A 19658-nucleotide genomic window follows, 5' to 3' on the forward strand; every position below is an offset into this window, starting at 1 on the left:
CTTAATCATTAAGTAAAAATAAATAAAAAATTTTACCGAACGGTCAAGTTGAGCAGTCACATTTGGTGAGCAAACTAGCTTTTTTGATATATTTATATGATCTCTCTCTAAAACACTAATAATCATGATTTTATCTAATCATCATGCTTCGAGCATATATATGTATAAACATTATAAATATATTAATGTAATGATGTATAATTATTAAGAGTTTTGTTATGTACAAGCAAGTTTACGTACCAATCTGCGTATTAATATTGTTACTTTTATATTCTAAATTTAAATTAGTATTGTTCTAAATAAAATTTACTTTTTGATAAATCATATTGAATGAATGTGCATATTAATATGTAAAATCGTTTACAATTAAATTTTTTTAATTATTAATATATACAAACTTGTAATATTATTGCAGAACACGAAGATGAAGAAGAGGAGGAGGAAGATGGATGCATTAACAAGAAAAAATAAAATTCAAACTGCCATCCATCATGGTCCTCTGAAATTAGTTACATGATTCTTTATTTAAAAAGAAATTAAAAAAAGGACAATTATACTCGGACTTTTCAAATGCAACAAAAGTAAACAACTCAATTTGTCTTAACCAGAAAAATGTCAGTCAGTCTGTTTGACCAATGACTGTAGCTTTAACGATAATATACGTTTGAATATTCCACTGGAAGACCTAAGAATATAATTAATAATCAACTTAAAAAGATTAATTAATTGAACAACGTCCGTGATCTACCTTAAAGCTAGGAAGCTGCATGGTCCTGATAAAGGAGCTGAAAGACTTCAAACAAATATATAATATATTAATTGAGGAGCTGCTAGCTAGCTTCATAATTTGATGATCATGACCATCTTAATCAAGACTCAGAACTTTAATATTTGCGGTATTAAAGTTAAAACGTGGGGTAGTGAATAGTAACTGATAAGAAGAATTATTCTTTATTTTATTATAAATTACCAATTACATTAAAAATAATTAACATTCTTGAGTGTTTGAGAAACATATATATATATATATATGTAAATAGTCATGTCATGGGAAAAAAAAATATTAGATAAATATATAGTTGTTACCTATACCATGCAATATTAATCTTTTAATTTGTAACATTTTTCTTTAAGATCATTTGTGTACAAGTTTTTGTTGTGACCTTTCTAGTTTCATTGGGAGGCTTTTTGGGACCCATTCCTAATGGTCTGCCTGCGGGGCACAAACATGCAATCAGTGAGATTTATTATTAGTTCCAACCACACATCTTTGATGTCATTGCTGGTGATCTTTTAAATTTGTGGACAAGTGAGAATGATATATGTACAACTGGAAATCTGACAAATCTTTGCCTCAGACAACATTAGTGTCATAATGATATATATTGATGCATGTTATCCGAGGTATATGAAAATAATTTCGTTAAGAACATATATATATATATATATATATATATATATATATATGTCATGTGTAGGATAGGTTACGTTTAAAGTTAATTTTAACTGCCAATTCAAGCTTCAAATTAGCATGCAAATTGTTAGCGTAGAACTGTCGTATATATATGACTCACTCTTCGGGGACACAAAGATCAAGTCCATATATATATATATATATATATATATATATATATATATATATATATCTTTTGGTGTGTATTTTGAGCCAAAAGATTCAAGCACTACTAGATCGTGGGCACACAAGCATCATCCCATGGTGAACCAGAACCCAAAATGATTTCAACCTCACTTTGTAGGCTTTTTATCTGTTTGCTTCCATTAAGAAAAACCATTCTCACTACTCACTACAAAGGCAAAGCGCCAAAAGCTTGTGGAGGTCTAGAGTTCAAAACCCCCTTCTCCCCCAATTCAAAAAAAAAAAAAAAAAAAGACATACACACAAAGGCAAAGCTAGAGACAAGCTGAAAAGCTCTCGAATTACACTACTTCAATTGGAATCAAGGAACAAACTGGTACTTGCAAGAGTTATGACCTGCAGGCAAACATTTACAAGAATAATCAATAACGTATAAATAACCATGAAGATTGAAGTATGATTCATATGACTGATGCCTCCCTTTAAAAGAAGAAACAAGCATTCACTTCATTGACATAAATAATTTATTAGCCTAGCCGATTCCTCCAGGCTCCAGCAGCCTACAGTTTAAAATTATATTTAAAAAAGAAAAAAGCTTATAAGTTATAGCAATCGGAATCTCGTCATGTCCTGGTGCCAGATTTTCTAGGCACGTGAGTGGATGCACCTATCCTGACTCAACACCAAGTGATTAAGGATTGGTTAAGTGCTTACTTGGGTCAAGTTCTGTGATCAAGGCGGCACCTTTGAAGTAGCAAGATCCACCTTTGTGCTTGAATTTCTGAAAGTAATCATTGAATGCATAGGAAGCATGGTCCCTCACAGTGTTTGGAAAATAGCAGGGTTGGTTGACCTGAATTTTGATACAATCTGCACCACCTTTTCCACATGCCCAATCCAAGGCCACCTGCAACTCCTCATCTGGAGTCTGTTCATCTGCTATGCACCATTGCTCAAATTCCCCATCTGATAAACAAAGGATACACATCGAACCACATTGTTAGTAAGAGACTTTGTCGAGTTTTCATATTCTTCTCTAGGCAGACAATGAGAAATACAGTAGGAGACAACAAAAGCTCTTAAAATATGTAATGTGTATTGAATCGCTGTATATGTGAATTACAATATTGGAGTTTTATAAACTTCGAATTAAGCAGGAATATAGAGGAGACCAAGCTAGAAAAGAATGGGACTTGGAGTTGTCAAATTTTAACATCATCACAAAGAAATGAACCTTAACCTTGCCATTTCGCAATCGCTAGAGTTGCAGGAAAGATTTAAAAGTATTAAACTGGGAACTCTGCTGAGTATTGCTTAATTTACCTGTTTTCTGTGGAACTATGGACATAAAGAGCACGGCAAAAAATATCATCAGCAAGACGTTAGACATTGTTGTGTCTGCGCGCGCGCGCGCGCGAGAGAGAGAGAGAGAGAGAGAGAGAGAGAGGGCTCAGCTCACTGAGGGCTCAGGACCTATCCTGAGAAGTTTCGTTACCTTCATTTATAGATAAATTGAAAAATGAAACTAAAAAATATGGGCGTCTTTATGGTTTGTTTGTTTGCTTTTTCAAAATAACAAAGTGGGAATCCTGTAAATGTCAGCACATGGAGGATTTGAAAGTTAATGGGATCCAGATAAGCTATTACGTCCTAACAAAAAGAGGTTATGGGGTTCTCACTAAAAAAATTACATCTTGCTGGATAGGAGCAGAGGTGCAAGAATTGTTAGTCACCCTCTGCGAGTAATAAACTCTGTTGATAATCAAATCCAAGGGATCCTGGCGAAAAATAATAAACAGCCAAGCTATGATATATGATAATTCCATGGATGTAGATCTGGCTTGCCAACAGATTTGACATTTTTATCAGCCACATGAAGTCTCTGAACGATCAAAGGTGGATATTGTTGATATATGTTTGATAAAATAGATACAAATTGCATTTCTATGATTGGTTATGGAGTTGTAATATACATCCTCAAATCTGGTTACAACGGTAGGTTCCAAGGTCGTATTTTTTTTTTCTCCTCTTTGGAAGCCATGGGTTTTGTCTGGGCCCCAATTCATTGACCAGTATATGTCCTCATTTCTAAGCCTTGGCTTTCAAAATCTTGTATTTAGCATACATTTTCACATCAACATCTGCGCATTAAATATGAAGTCGTCTGAACAGGGCTTTATGTGCCACCAATACTCTTTTGTACATTGTAGTACCTCTCAAACACTTCTCTGATTTAGAACTCCTGTTGGGGAGCTAAATGTTTTATCTACAAGCTTATTAAATAACAGGGTTTTCCTGGATTAAGCAAGCTAGTTATTATTTCACTATGCCAAAAATACGCTACAAGTCTGGTAACACACTAATACAAATCCTGTGAAGGTGAAAGACAGATCATCTATCTCAGCAGATGCTAAAAAATGAATGATTGTAGTTTCATTACATTTTATCCTTAACCTCCTTCGGTGGACAATGCATGAAAAAGAAAAGAAAATAGGGGCACAAATATACAAACAAAGGGGCCTATATACACAGAGCAGTAGGTCATACAGTCCTTGGAGGGTGATCAGGACATGTGGCATTGATGATAAACTGGTAGGCACTTGATCGATCTCCTCAAGTACTTTGCATATAGTTGAACATGTTACTTTTGTCAAACCCAGATTCCTGAGACAAATAACTAGTATGGTGAAAAAGGTCACAAGTACCATATTCTCGTGTACAGAATGTAGAATATAGTTGAACATGGTTAACATGAATCATGCAGTACATTACATGACCTACAATATGCATGCTCACATTCAAAACACCAGGCTATAGCAATGCTGAAATTACCAGAACTGAGAAGATGGGGAAAATGCAGTTGGTATTGGCCTGACCACCACCTCATAGAGTCCAGCTTGACATTAGCTGGAGAACTCTAATGTATGAGGGTCAATCCCACAGGATTCGCCGATCAACTTCTTGGCTTGACACTGATAAACATGGCCATGTGTTAGTCCGGCTCATTAACCAGTCTCAAAGAAACGTGCCAATGTTGAGTAAAGGTCCCCCACTTCAAATGGTTTTGCCACATAATCATCCATCCCACACTTCATGCACTCTTCAATTGAAGCTTCAATAACATCAGCCGTCATTGCTAATATTGGAGTGTGCCAATGTGCTACATTCCCAAAAATTTCTATCGATGCTTCCCCCGATGCAATTTTCTCATTAACCTTACACTCTACACAGCGGATTTGCCTTGTCGCTTCAAACCTGCATAATTGTGAAAGTATAAGAATTGAACCCACACATAGGACGGGGTTTAATAAGTGAAAATCCTGCCATGAGTAATGCTAGACAGAGTCGTGGAGTGCGCAAGCGCCGCGCAATCCTTTCGAAAAAGAGTGGGATCTACTATTAAAAAATTAGTTTTTTCAAATGGGTCCCGTATTTACTCACTTTTTTCAAAAGGGTTGTGCGGCGCTTGCACACTCCACGACTGCAAATATTATTTCTCTACTTTATATGGCTTAACAAAATTACTGGTAGACAATCAAGGTCCCCAGTTTTGTCTGATGAGTAAACTAGATCCATTTGCATTAAAAATTAAGTAGGGAATTGTGGTGCAAAGAACAGAAAAAAATGACTACCCATCCATTTCCGGCATCTGGAGATCCATAAAGCAAGCATCAAAGTTGTGTGGGGGATTAAGCATTGCTAAAGCAGCCTTGCCACTCTCCACACAGGTCACAATTGCTCCACACTTCGCAAGAGAACCTTCTGCCACTCTTCTATTAACTGCATTGTCATCCACTACCAAAATTCGCTTTTCTCTTAGCAAATTTCCAAGAGCAGATGCTTTTTTTCTGTTTACCTGCCTCTTCATACCACTTCCAAGGGCTTCTTGGAAGCAGGCAACTAAGGCACTTAACCGAAAAGGCTTAATCAGTACGTTATCTACAAAAGCAGCAGATTTGAGCTCACTGCATTCAGTGGGACTAATAGCTGTAGCCAAGAGAAAAGTCTTTAGACGATTTATGGGGACCTCCTTTGTGATTTTTTGCATGTGATCTTTGACTGAATGAAAGAATAAAAGAGCAGTTTCTTTATCCCAAGCATCTTTCTCAATAAGGACCATGGCCAAATTTGTTGATACTCTGCAAACCAGACAAACAACAATGTTTCAGCAAATTCAAGCATTAAAAATACAGTAAAACTGTAAATAATCTTTATAATTTGATTAACTAATGATAAGTTCCTTTATTTTTCCTAATTCCGTGCTAAGGCAGATAATAAACGTTTCCTTTAGACAGTTCCAAGGTATGTGCTCTGACAAGAAAAACTATGTGATGTAAAGAGTCCAGCTCACAAAACAAAAGAGTTCAAAAAAAGTAGCCGAGGCTACAAATAAGCTAGGGATCTACCTTGTGTTGCAAGCACTTGATGGATAAGAGCATGCTGATTTCAGACTGAAAGCTATATCCGCGGTTATACCCAATCTCTGCAGATAATATCTTGTGACCTCAGCTCGGATGGCTCTGTTATCAATAACCAATGCTCTCAATCCTTGGAACTCTAAAACAGCTGGGTCATACTGTTGCCACATCATATCCAGAGAAGTTTTTTCTCCTTTTCTGAAAGGTCCAGTAAATGAAAAAGTACTGCCAATGCCAGGTTCACTCACAAACCCTATCTCCCCACCCATGAGATCCACCAGACATTTGCAAATGCTCAATCCTATTCCAGTCCCACCATATGTTCGTGAAGTGGAACTGTCAGCCTGCATGAAAGGTGTGAAGATGCGGCTTTGTGCTTCAAGAGGAATTCCTACACCTGTATCCTCAACCGTTACTAGTAATCTGATCATTTCGGGTTCCTCCATGGAGTTTCTGCTGCTTAGCTTTTTAAAATGTTCCCAGCTTTTCCTTCTTTCAACCACACGAATCCCACTCAATGAATTACAAGATTTTTCATAGTTGTCTTGAACAAAACTCAAGCCTTGTCTCAGCACTTCATCCATATTATTTGGGGCATCCAACACTTCATCTGCCAGATGCACTGAGACAAATATATGTCCTTTGTCATTAGTGAACTGCACAGTTTAAACATGTAAAACATTAGCGGGCCAAAATTATGCATTCAGAAACAAGGTCCTAAATGATGCATTATCGTGTATAATAGAAGGTTTTTAAAATTCTCATCTGATTGGCATGCTGAGTATAAAAAAGTGTAGTGTGTGAAAATGCATGAGATCATGATTCCATGTGATGGTAGGCCTCAACTCACATATGTTGTGCAAGTCAAGGGAAATCTCTTTCATGATAATTCCAAATAATAGGGATATTTTAATTTTCTTTCAACTTTTCTTTTCATATAAATATTTATACATATATATTTAGGTTTGGGGGGGGGGGGGGGGGGGGGGGGGGGTGGGCTCAAAAGAAAAACTAGCAAGAAAAACAACTGTACCTTAATTGAATTTCCAACAAGATTTGTGATTATCTGCCTGAACCTTCCAGGGTCACCAATAATGACTTCAGGTACTTGATTGGAGACATAAACTGCCAACTTCTCTCACACAAGGGAACCCACAATCAAGTTTACTTAACCGATATCAACAAGAGTAGCAGAAGAATAAAGCAATAGAAGAAAAGGAAGTAACTTGATTTACCTCAATCCCTTTTTCTTTAGATTTCCCCGAGAGAAGTGATAAAACATTATCGAGACCAGCACGGATATCAAAAGGTACAGCTTCAAGCTCAAGCCTCCCTGATTCTATCTTAGCTCGATCAAGAACCTCATTTATCAGTGATATTAGATCTTTCCCACTGTTATGAGCAGTCTGCGCAAAATCTAATTGGTTTGCATCAAGATCAGTGTCCATGAGCATCTGGAGCATACCTGTAACAAGATTGCAAATCGTATCTTGTTTAATCCTAAGCGTCACAGAACATACTTTGTAACTAAAAGATTCCTTGTACCTAAAACACCATTCATTGGAGTCCTGATCTCGTGGGAAACAGTTGCAAGAAACTGCAGGGAGAGAAAACCTCAGTGACACAATCTCTTGAAGAAACATTATGTAACGAATAAACTAGCAAGGATAAGAGGAAAAATGAAATAGAAAATTGAACCTCATGATATTATTATCTAAAGCTGTGAATGTAAAAATCATGTTAGTACGAGAAACATAGTGCGTCATCTTTCAGTATTTCTAATGACAACAATTATCCCCCCACCCACCACAAAAGAAGGACCAGAAATAAATGGCACCTGAGATTTTGCCACATCTGCAGCTTCAGCACGAACTTTGAGTTCCTCCATCTTACAATAGTCATCCTCCACTTTTTCAATTCGACTTATGGCGGCATAAAATATATGTTCGACAAGCAAAGTTATAACTAGGAGTCCTGCTGATGCATTTATTGCAGTCCATGGTAAAGGAGGTTTCTGTTTGAACCTGTAACAAGAGGAACATAATTATGTGCTGTGGTAGGAAGGTGTTTGTAGCTGGGACAGGTTCAAACAAGACAGAAGGGAGGAGGAATTAAATAAGGAGAATATAATTCAACATCTTGGGCTGATGTGTGGACATAATAACTTATGGACCTAACCTGCAATGCATCTCATGCTTCCGTAGTGGATCCCCAAAATCAAGGTTGCTAACGTGCAATAGGCCAGTATCAGTGATTTCAGTACCATACATGTTGATGGGAGAAGATGCATTAGTTGAATCATAAACATTCACAAGAATCATTTGCTTGCTGGCAAGTTGGTGCAGAAGCTTCTCCACCAGTGATGGGACATCATAAGACGCACCCAGATATCTTTTTAAAGAGAGATCCCCAGCATAAGAGTCAGTTCCAGCTCATTGATATAACACTGATATTCCACAACTAGGAATACATGAGTTTAATGAAAGAGAATATTACCCCACAGTAGCTTCAACACGTTGCTCTGGCGTAGCATCTGAAGGGAGGTCAGTGTCATAAACAGCAAATGTGAGTATAACACCAAGATGATTGGATTTCAATAGCTTAAAAGGAGATGTAAGCACTCCCTTTCCGGTTGCCCTTGCTCGCAAGATGTTCTCACGATCTTCCTATTTTACAATATAAATAGCAATTTTTCATATATTTTTATAGGTCTAAATATCAAATTTTCATATTAATGCAATCAGATCTATGGGTGGAAAATGATGTGATCTTCAAGAGACGTGCCTAAGCATAAATCTATAAGAGACGTGCCTAAGCATAAATCTTTAAGAGACGTGCTTAAACATAAATCATTGTAAAGTACTTCCAATCTTGACCCGTAATGATAAAATGAGATGAAAGTCTCAAATGGTAAGCACTCTCTTTCCGTTTTCCCTTGCTCGCAAGATGTTCTCACGATCTTCCTATTTTACAATATAAATAGCATATATTTTTATAGGTCTACATATCAAGTTTTCATTAATGAAATCAGATCTATGGGTGGAAAATGATGTGATATTCAAGAGAAGTGAGCATAAATCTTAAAGAGACGTGCTTAAACATCAATCATTTTAAAGTATTTCCAATCTTGACCCCTAATGATAAAAGGAGATGAAAATCTCAAATGGTAGATCTTTGAAAGTGCAAGGCTGAGTACAGTCCTGAAGTACAGGGCCATTTTAATTAGCCCAATAAGAACCAACCTGCTCATGCATATGTAACGATTGCATAACTTTGACTGAAGACATCCTAAACACACTGCATTCCAAGACAGCATAAATAAAATGCTTTAAATTCCTCGACCAAACATTTTTTATATCAGATATTTGTAAATGATTTCAACCATCTAACTTGGTCAATGTCCAAGTCTCATCTAATTTGGTCAATGTCTAAGTCAATGAAACCGACTGGGATAAGCTCCATTACACAGAACTTTAAACAAGATCCATTGGCAGCTCTATAGCACATCGATTTCAAGGAGTCTTAAGCTGCGTTTGGACGTTGAACTTAGTTGAGTTGAGTTGAGTTGAGATGATAAAATATTGTTAGAATATTATTTTTTAATATTATTATTATTTTGACATTTGAAAAAATTGAATTGTTTATTATATGAGTAATGCTATAGAAAAGCCATTGTAGCAGTGCACATTTTGCACTCACTGCATGGCTGCTTCTAGTTGATTGTTACCAACACTCACTTGGGAAGATGTGTGGTCTAGATGATGCCACATCATGTGTGCAAAATGGATGCTTCCAATAGTGGGTTCTATCTATATTTATTCTTATTATATTTTGTATTGAGATTTAAAAAAGTTGTAATGATGAGTTAAGATGAATTTATATTCCAAACGAAATCTTAGATTTTTCCCAGAGCTAAAATTGTAAACATAAGTATGAGTTTCTTGATGAACCAGACCTTATTCCATTGGTCTATAGTAATAGATTTTAATGGCATGAACATTTATAATTTCCTTGTATCTTTAGACAATCATGCATAGGTGTTGCTCTTGTCTATGTCCTGTGTAGCTGGGCTACGCCTACTTTTCTTACAAGTAAAGTTCTTATTTACTGATCAAAAAAATTAACCAGAAAGGAATGTCCTCAATGCGGAATCACCATTAACTAAATGAAGCACACCTTTCCAGACATCATGTCAATAGAGACAATATGGGAGACAGTTTCTTGAGAAAATATCACAGGTGCATATTCATCTTGAACAGGTGCAGGATCCAAATTTTCTGGAATACAATCTTGTACTAGAGTCTGGTCCTCTGTTTCCATTTTCTTGATCACCCATCCGTGCACATTTTCAAATTGCTCCCTCTCTGAGTGAAGAACTTTCAAAGCATAAGCAACACCACTAGTAAGTGGTCTCTCAAAAGCTGTTCTCTCAGTATATTCACCAAATGTTTTCTGCAATGAAAGATAAAACTTCAAACTTAACATAATGCGATCAAGAGTACAATTATGACTTGTTTCCTACATCAATCACTTCGGAATTGATGAGTTTACTAGGGATGCGGCAATACTCTTCTTCCTATCTGACGTCCAAGTAACTATTTAGTTTCATTGGATTCTCAGTTAACATTCAGGGGGAGAAATTTCTAAAAGAAGCTCTAAAATGTTAACATACAAGTAATATCATCAAACCAGCATTACACAAACCTATAGGGCATTAAGTGTGATTGTAACCATTGATATAGAATCATAATAAAATTAAATTAAACAAGCAATATAAAAAGAAAAATTTAAAGGAAGATGGGATATTCACCTGATCAATTGCTGAAGGATGTTTTCGATGGTGAAATGTGGAGACTAGGATAGCCAAAGCATGAACATGGTTCTTGCTCACATTGAACTGATCCTGCAACATCCGGGCTCGCTCATCACACATGTTGGCTAGTGTTTCCTCCCTCCTCAAAACTATTTCTTCATTCAAGTACCAAAATAACCAAATTGACACGGCAATTCCAAGTAACACAAATACAAGCAGGAGCTTCTTTCTCCACTTCCCAGCACCTTTAGGAGGACTATGCACTTGCTGTTGCTGCTTCTGCTGCTGCTGCTGCTGCTGAGCCACTGGAGGTTGATCGATAACCTTCTTCCTTTGGTTCCTCCACAATTTCAATTGCAAGCCAGACATCTTGCAACTCACTGCAACTACCAGGAGTAACCAACTTGCTTTTACAAGAGTACAGAAACTTACACAGTACTCTTTCTCTAAGAAGGCCAGTGTCTCTAATAGGATTTCATTCTGGTTGGAGACAAAGAAAGAAGCAAATTAGTTTTTTTTTTTTTTTTTCTTTTTATATCATCACGCATGGTTATAAGCTTTTGCATTGTCCAAACAATTATCTCTCTCAATATGAATTTTGAATCAGGACGCTCTTAGGTGTTGCCCTTGTATATATCCCTTGTACTTGAGCTATGCCTATTTATATCATCAATAAAATTCTTGTTTACAGATAAATATATATATATATATATGAATTTTCATTCAGAAAGCATAAAAAGGAATTTTGATGCACGAGTGTTCCTAAGACATAAAGCCCTAGCTCAAATTTTCAAATTTTAAAGCACGGTGTTGAGGTATAAAAGTCTATTAAATGCACGATCTAGAAATGGAAACATCTCATGATGTATGAATACAGCTCTACACCCCACCCCCCCCCCCCCCCCCCCCCCCCCCCCCCCCCCCCCCCCCCCCCCCCCCCCCCCCCCCCCACAACACCCCTCTCCAAACTACTCTATAACAAAAAAGGAATGAAAATATTTTATCCAATTGTTGAAAATAAATTCAATCTTGGAATGTACCAGTGTCAATGAATTCAACCAAATTGGAGAAGCTAAATTACAGCCCACCACCAAAAGTAGAACACAATTTTTTTTATTTTTTTTTGGATAGGTAATCAAGAAGTTTTATTTATAGAAGTAGGCAAAGCCCAAGTACACAGGGAGTATATATGAGGATAACCTAATTAGAGTTTACCAAAAACTAGAACACAATTGTTCTTTATCCATTTTATCATCGACCTTTTGTTTTTTTAAAGGCCAAGACAGCCTGCTTTATTAAATTTTATCATCGACCTTTTATGTTGTTTTGTGCAGAAAAGTAACCTATTTTTTAGAGCGTACATGTTTCCCATAGAACTATTAAACTGTTGGTAGGCATGGTGTGCACATTGTTATCCTCTTGTGTATAAGAGCATACGTTCTACATTAAGTATATTGATGGAATATGCTTGTGCATTCAGTATCCATACCTATTACTTCTTATTCCTCTCTCTCTCTCACTCTCTCTCTATCTTTGTCTCTTGCTCTCTCACACTATCTTATGGTATGCAAGCCAATAGAAAGAAAATTCTATGGCAAGATTGAAACCTTCAAGCATGAAACACTCATATTCCATTTTACAGCAACTTGGTCATTTCTTTCCACAAACCTGATGATTTGCTGGTGTTGTTGAGATTTTAGATGGTGAAATAAAAGGTACAGAGTGGTCGTCTAGCATTGGCATGCCAACCTTCCTGGTGATGCACTCATCTCGAACTGGGCATTGGTCTCTATGTTCATCATTTTCTGCAATCCATCTATGCTGCCTGTGAAATGCCTCTACCTCCGAACATGGTAATCTCAGAGCACAAGTAATGCCATCACTTAACAGCATTTTGGGCCCTAATTCTTTGGTACAGTGGAGGGATATTATCTGCCACACATTAACTAGTGAGAGGAACTGATTAAATGCAGCAAGAAGTACACAATGACAACAAAACCATGCATCTTTTCGCCTAATATATCTTGAAAGTCGTCTCAGGCCCTTTATGCACATAGGATCATTATCAGAAGGGAGAAAGTATGTAGTGTTAAGATAGATTAATGATATAGTAATCTACCTCTTCCTACCAACTTAACCTTTTGGGACAAGTGATGGTTACACATGGTATTAGAGCAAAAGTCTCAAGTTCAAACCCTAACTCTACACTCCACCCAACTAATTAATTATTCCGTACATTGGGCCCCTTATTAAGGGGGAGTATGGCCCGCACATGAGGGAGTGTGTTAAGATATGTTAAAGATATAGTAATAAATCTTTTCCTACCAGCTTAAGTTTTTGGGATAAGTGTTGGTTTCACATGTAGGAAGTCAATTCAACAAAAAAATCTTTCACATGGTGTGATCAATGGTTAAATAACTAAAATCTCAAAATATATATCACATAAAACCATATAGATATGCCGTTTATCATCCTGTGATCCTCCTTCCCAAGCCAGCCTAGAAATCTTAATTTTTCATATGTCTAGTCACAAAAGTTTTTGACACTACTATGATTTTTTTTAATGACAAGGAACCTCAGCATAGCAGGCTCTTCAGACCCATCTATTGGAATCCAGGATACACGAGTTACCTGCCAGAATCGTGTACCAGGTAATTGAAGGGAACTTCTACTGTGGAATTGTAAACCAAGATGTCTGAGCTTAAAGCTCATCCAAAGCCTGCTTACTCTAATTCGATTTCAAGAAGATACGGATAGTTTTGAGTACTAAGTAACACCCGGACAGGTAAGCAGCTTCTACTATAGTCCACTTAAACTTTCACAGTTCCTTGCACCCCCCATTGTGCATGATTTCCAAAATAATTCTAACATATTCCAATCGATGTAGTTTAAAGAAAAAGGAACAGGTAATCGAAGGGAACTTCTAGTGTGGAATCATAAACCAAGATGTCTGAGCTGACAGCTAATCCAAAGCGTGCTTACCCTAATTCGATTTCAAGAAGATACAGATAATTTTGAGTACTAACACCCGGACAGGTAAGCAGCTCCTACTATAGTCCACTTATACTTTCACATTTCTTTGCACCCCTCATTGCGCATGATTTCCAAAATAATTTTAACATATTCTAATCGATGCAGTTTTAAAGAAAAGGGAATAAGGAGAGAAGAAAAGCAACACTGCGCATACAAATAAAAGTTTAAATACGAAGCATTGAGCACTGGGACAAATCAATAGGAGTCGATCCATTAATCTTAGATGACAATGACAAAATCTCCATGACATACTAACCCTAATTCGATTTCAAGAAGATACAGATAGTTTTCACACTCGGTTATCCTAGCAATAAAAATACAAACAATCATAGGAGAGAAGCCGCTCGCTGTATTCTTATCATATACTCAGCTTCATGCCTTACCCGCATCCCTAGTCCATTTCTAATTTCGAAACCGATTTTTCCTACACCAAGATTCCTCAAAAACCCAAATCAAAATCTAATTAACTCGGATATCATATGTCGACTGAAAACTAGTTCCACAAAGATGTCATGTGTTAAATGCAGACAAGTTTCCACAAAGAATTAAAATGTAAAAAGCAAAGCAAGAAACATTTCAGGCTACAATGAGACAGTTGAGACCAAAACAGGAAGAGTCCGGAACCTACTAAAGACGGAATTTTAAGAACTATAGACACAGTACCTGATCTGATGTAGAGAATAAGGATGCCAAAGATTGAAGATGATTCCTGCTGATATTGAATTCTTGTAGCAAGATTTGAGCTTTTCCTTTACAAGAATTAGGAGTCTTATTCTTCGCCCTCGAAGTCCGACCATGAAACCTTGATAAAAAACAAATGCTTCCAAGAGCAACAAGTATAAGCAAGAGAAACAGAAACTTCCTTCTCCATTGTCTGGCGGAGTTTGGCCCATGCGACGGTTCCGTTGCCATCTTCAACTTGGAACAGGCCGGTAATCTTCCAGTCAAGCCAGAGAGCTCGCAACTCAGCGACATCCTAACCAAAGCACACCTATGTATCTGACTCTCTTCACGAAGAGCCTTGAAAGCTTGAGGAAGACCACAGCTCCGGCAGAACACGTCATCCAAACATGACTCTATAAGAAAACCATTGACAATTCCACAAGAAAGGTAAAATTGCTGAAAATCCACAAGATTCTTCACCAAGCCCACCTTAGCAGGCTCAACAAGACCAATGCTTTATGGAAAACCCGCCACAAGAAAAAGGGTGAAAATGCAGGAAACTCAGTTTCTATCTTGACAAACCCGGCTCCATTCATTCACCATGCCAAGAAAACAAAGTGACGCAACCTCTTTTGGAGGATACTAAGGAGTAATAATCATGCCAAACATCAGGTCGAACCAAACCCAGTTGTTACTTTGACAAAATTGTGAGGGAATCATCAAGAAGATGAGAAAACAGCTGGCCTTTTTCTATAACTGGTTCTTTCTGCCTCCCCAAGCACTGTACGGCCTAAAAGAAACATCAAGATTCAAGAGTGAAACGACTTCAAAGCAAACACCACCATCGAGAAAATTTGCGTTAAACACAACCCAAATGGAATCAACAATCAGGCTGGCATAAAAAAAGTGGACCCTTTCTTTTTCCTCTTTAAACCAACACAAAAAAACAAGCACACTCTCTCCCCCAGCATCTGTTACTATTCAGTTTGGTGTCAAGCTCTTGATCTTGAGGTTAAGAGCCGCATGATTATTATATCATCATGTGGTGGGGAAGTTGAGCAAAAGCAAACAAAACAAAGTCCAGAAACACACCAAAACCGCCAAGAAAAAGAAAAAGAAAAATGCTAAATTACCCCGTCGTGCTATTTTATTTTATTTTCAAACTCTGGTTCCGTATTTTGATTTTTGTATTTATATTTACTTTGCTTTTGAATTATTTTGCTTTTTGTGTTGCGAATTTGAAAGAGATTGCACCGTTAAGGGATTAAAGATGGGCACACTTGTTTACTGCTATTCTGCAGAGTTAAGGAGAGAGAGAGAGAGAGAGAGAGAGAGAGAAGTTGACAAAAGACAATTCTTGGGTGTATACAAATGGGCATCCTAATTATACATATTAGTGCATTTTTTTTCTATTTTTTAAATAATTATTTGTGGAGTGGTGAAGGAATATTGCGAGTGGAATGTGTAAAAACTATTTATTTAATAAAAAAGACTTTCTTTTACTGTAACAGCAACATCCCTATTCTATTCTATTATCTTTGTGCATACTCTCATAGAAATCTTTTTAGATTTTTTTTATGAAATTTTAAATTTTAAATCGAAAGAGAGACGCATTAAAACAGATAGACCCTACCTTGTTTATATAGATACTTGGGGTGAATTGCTTGATTACTATACCCCATATTTTGAATAGTATTTAGATTTACAAGGGATGAATTACTATATGGATAAAGAGGATGTGCGAATTTGTACTGTCCATGTTAGCTATTATCAATTACTATTTACAAGCCTGCATTAATATACTATTTATTTATTGTAAGACTCATTATAATTATAAAATACAAATACAAATACTTCTTATATTAGTCGATTTTTATATCAGAAGTATGTTGGATGTGTTAATATACAAATTTGGAGATAAATTTTTTCTTTCAAGTGTATAGATTTATACAAAAACAATAATCTCTAATAATGTAGATTGGATAAAGTTTTTTCTTTATTTTTTTTAAAGAAGTATGCTTTATTAATCAATCAACCATTACAAAGCTTCCTTTAAAACAATAGACTTAATATAATCAGGAATCATTTCCACATCTAACACAGCATCCCTGTGATGAATAGCATCTTGAGCAAGGTAGTGTATAGCTTCATTTGCTAGCCTATTTGTATGATGAAAAGATCATTGAACAAATGACTTAAGAGTAGCAATTATGTATCTTCCAAGAGCAGGCCAACTGGTCTCATATTATGACTATCTTTTTGCAAATATTGAACTACTTGCAAAGAATCACCTTCTGGTATCATATTTTTAATCTCCACATCCTTACAAAAATTCACAGCCACTTACAGTGCAACAGCTTCAGCCATGAAAGAATTAGCAACTAAGAGCTTTGAGTCACGACGACATCTAATTACTTGGCCACTAGTGTCTCTTATAATCACTTTAATGCATACCCTTCTTCTAGATTGAGCATATGATACATCCCAATTCATTTTAAACCAGTCAGCAGGTGGCTTAGTCCAAGCAGATCTCTGAGCAGCAGTAACACCTGGTGATGACTTCCTCTCTTGAGCCATCTAGAACAAATAGTAATCATCTGTAGCTTTGGTTATAAGGAATCTAAGATAATGAAACTCTTTATCATGAAGAATAGAATTCCTTCTAAACCAAATCAGTTTTGTAATCATAGAAGTCATGTCCAATTCTTCCTTACTCAACTTTTGTACTAATTCTTTCCAAATTTCTGCAGAACTATGACTTTAATTCAACGTCCCTTATCACTCCCACCCTATGCTTAGAAAAGATTGTTCCATATAAGTGTTTGTTAAATTATTGGTTTAAATTGGGAGGTAGGGCCAAGCTAAATTGTAACCCACTTTCACATGATGGCATTGGAAGCTTTGTTACTTTTTTTATTTTTTATTTATTTTCGCTTGTTAATGTTACCAAGTTTATGCTATGAATTTTATGCTCTTCCTATGGACCATTTAGGGCAACAAAATTAGCTCAATGATTACAATCTCTGGTTGACATTAGATTAGACCCACCACCATGTATATTATTATTCTCCCAAGGAAGATTTTTTTTTTCTTTTTTTTTTTCTTTCTTTGGTTGAATATGCCATAATAAAGTACTCAGTTTTCCACTTCTTCCTAGAAGAGCAAAAGTCACGGGTAGTCTATCAAACTATATGGTCCAATCAGCAACTTCTTATGTTCCCCTTACAAAGGTGGGCTTTTTACGAAAATTACCAAAACAAGAGTAGGGTAAGGGTACCACTACCATTTATGTATGAAAGATATGAAAGAAAAAGAGATATAATAGAGTGGCTCCTAAAATATTTGATTGCATGTCCTCTAAAAAAAATTCACACAAAAAACAATGAAGATTATTAGATTTAGTTCATGTGTATACCCTCCAGAAATTTATAAGCCAGTATATGCCTTGCACAGAAATGAATAGAACTCGACAGGATACAGATATCATCTCATTTCATCTTAACTCATTTCATTATTATAATTTTTTTAAATTTCTATATAAAATATAATAAACAATTCAACTTTTTTAAATTTTAAAATAATAATAATATTCTAAAAATATTTTATTCAACTCATTTAAAACTATCTCAACTCATCTCTGAATCCAAAGGATTATATATATTTATTATTATTGACTTCAATCAATAGCAATTTTGCAATGAGTTTAGAAGACGGTATTTCACAACAATTAACCAATCCTATAGTTTTAGTCATTATTGGCAAAAGTGGCAATGACACCTTGAGCACTTGGCTGGCAAACAAACAAAAAGGAAACGGTGAGATATATATATATATATATATATATATATATATATATATATATATATATATATGGTAAAAGCCCCAGAGGGTTTTCCTTTATGTTGCCTACAGACTGAGCAATTTAAGTATCCACCCACCACTTTTGATAAATGCCTTTTTGTTTGCACTTTGAACATCAATCTTCAAGAAATGGTACTGAGCTACACTCCAGCATCAGCATGTCTCCAAAGCACGAATGAAATATTTATAACAAAACAAATGTGTTTAATTATTAGCTCCTGCAAACCACAATCTCCATTAAAAACATAAAATGGGCTTCATGTTCTCTGTTTAATTAATTAATATGTTACAGACAATGATGCGTACTTTGAATTATTAACATCATTGGATTACTAGGTGGTGGTGGTGGTGGCGTAGCTAGGGAGGGAAAGTCTCTCTCCAACCATGCATGCCAGCCCTCATGTTCTAAGCATGATAAACATAACAGTACACAGTTGAGTTAACTTTTGAGGTTTTCAATCTTTTAAGTAAGAAAGAAAGATCGATGTAACATCCAGAAAAAAACGAAAAACAGGAAGATGTCTTGGACGAATACGGGTAACATCCACTTCAAGATCAATAATTTATTAGATAAAAAGTTTTCTTTGTAAGGTAGCGTGAAGTATATACTTTCCATATCACTACTACTCTTGTCAGATTGAAAATATTACAATTAAATTTTTAAAATTTTTCTTGGATCCTATGATTTCTCATCTACATCTACGTTTACAACTTACGTATACCAAGTAGATAATAGTTAAAATGTCCCAAATTCTTTAAGAGCAATATTAGGCTGCGTTTGAATGTTGAGCTGAGTTGAGTTGAATTGGATTTTTTTATGAATAGTAATGAATTGAGATGGTGAAATAAGTTTTGTAAGGTCCACTTAAAATGAGTTTAGATATATTTATGAGAAGTTAAAAAAAGTTGTGGATCCTACGTGTAAAAAAATGTTGAATTGAAAAAAGTTATGGATTCTACGTGTAAAGAGATTTTGAGTTAAGATGAGTTTAATAATTTGATAATTAAGTATTTAGATGTTAGAATGAGTTTAAAACTAGACTGAATTGAGTGTATCAACCAAACGGAGCATAGATTTATCGATCGTACGTGTTAGGCTGCTCCTAATTTTGTTTTGATGTATCTTAACGCACTTGGACAATAATAAGGATGGTAAAGCTATGGAGGTGTGAGAGAGACCACTTGTGAGACCATAAACTACGTTCTATTCTCTCCAAGTATTGATCATTACTATGTTGAAGTATGCTTATTATATTCAGATTGCACGACTAGA

At 35.9% G+C, this 19658-nt stretch overlaps 2 protein-coding genes across 2 annotated transcripts; both read right to left on the bottom strand.

Annotated features, from left to right (window-relative positions):
* Window positions 1-1707: 1707 nt before the first annotated feature.
* LOC121251736 (glucan endo-1,3-beta-glucosidase 4-like) lies at window positions 1708-3064 on the bottom strand. Its single transcript, XM_041151073.1, has 3 exons — window positions 2921-3064; window positions 2312-2563; window positions 1708-1993 (listed from the first exon to the last, which is right to left on the bottom strand). The coding sequence occupies exons 1-3, from the start codon at window positions 2985-2987 to the stop codon at window positions 1959-1961; spliced, it is 354 nt and encodes a 117-aa protein (XP_041007007.1). The 5' UTR covers window positions 2988-3064; the 3' UTR covers window positions 1708-1958.
* An 829-nt stretch (window positions 3065-3893) lies between these two features.
* Window positions 3894-15521, bottom strand: LOC121251737 (histidine kinase 2-like). Its single transcript, XM_041151074.1, is given in 15 exon segments — window positions 3894-4261; window positions 4430-4852; window positions 5230-5736; window positions 6004-6671; window positions 7049-7147; window positions 7251-7480; window positions 7561-7612; window positions 7853-8039; window positions 8194-8406; window positions 8512-8681; window positions 10192-10467; window positions 10826-11308; window positions 12497-12760; window positions 14525-14863; window positions 14866-15521. Coding segments are annotated over 14 exon segments (3798 nt in total). The 5' UTR covers window positions 14926-15521; the 3' UTR covers window positions 3894-4261; window positions 4430-4602.
* Window positions 15522-19658: the final 4137 nt, after the last annotated feature.

This window comes from Juglans microcarpa x Juglans regia, chromosome 2S (genome assembly GCF_004785595.1).
Source record: "Juglans microcarpa x Juglans regia isolate MS1-56 chromosome 2S, Jm3101_v1.0, whole genome shotgun sequence".
Taxonomy (NCBI): Eukaryota; Viridiplantae; Streptophyta; class Magnoliopsida; order Fagales; family Juglandaceae; genus Juglans; species Juglans microcarpa x Juglans regia.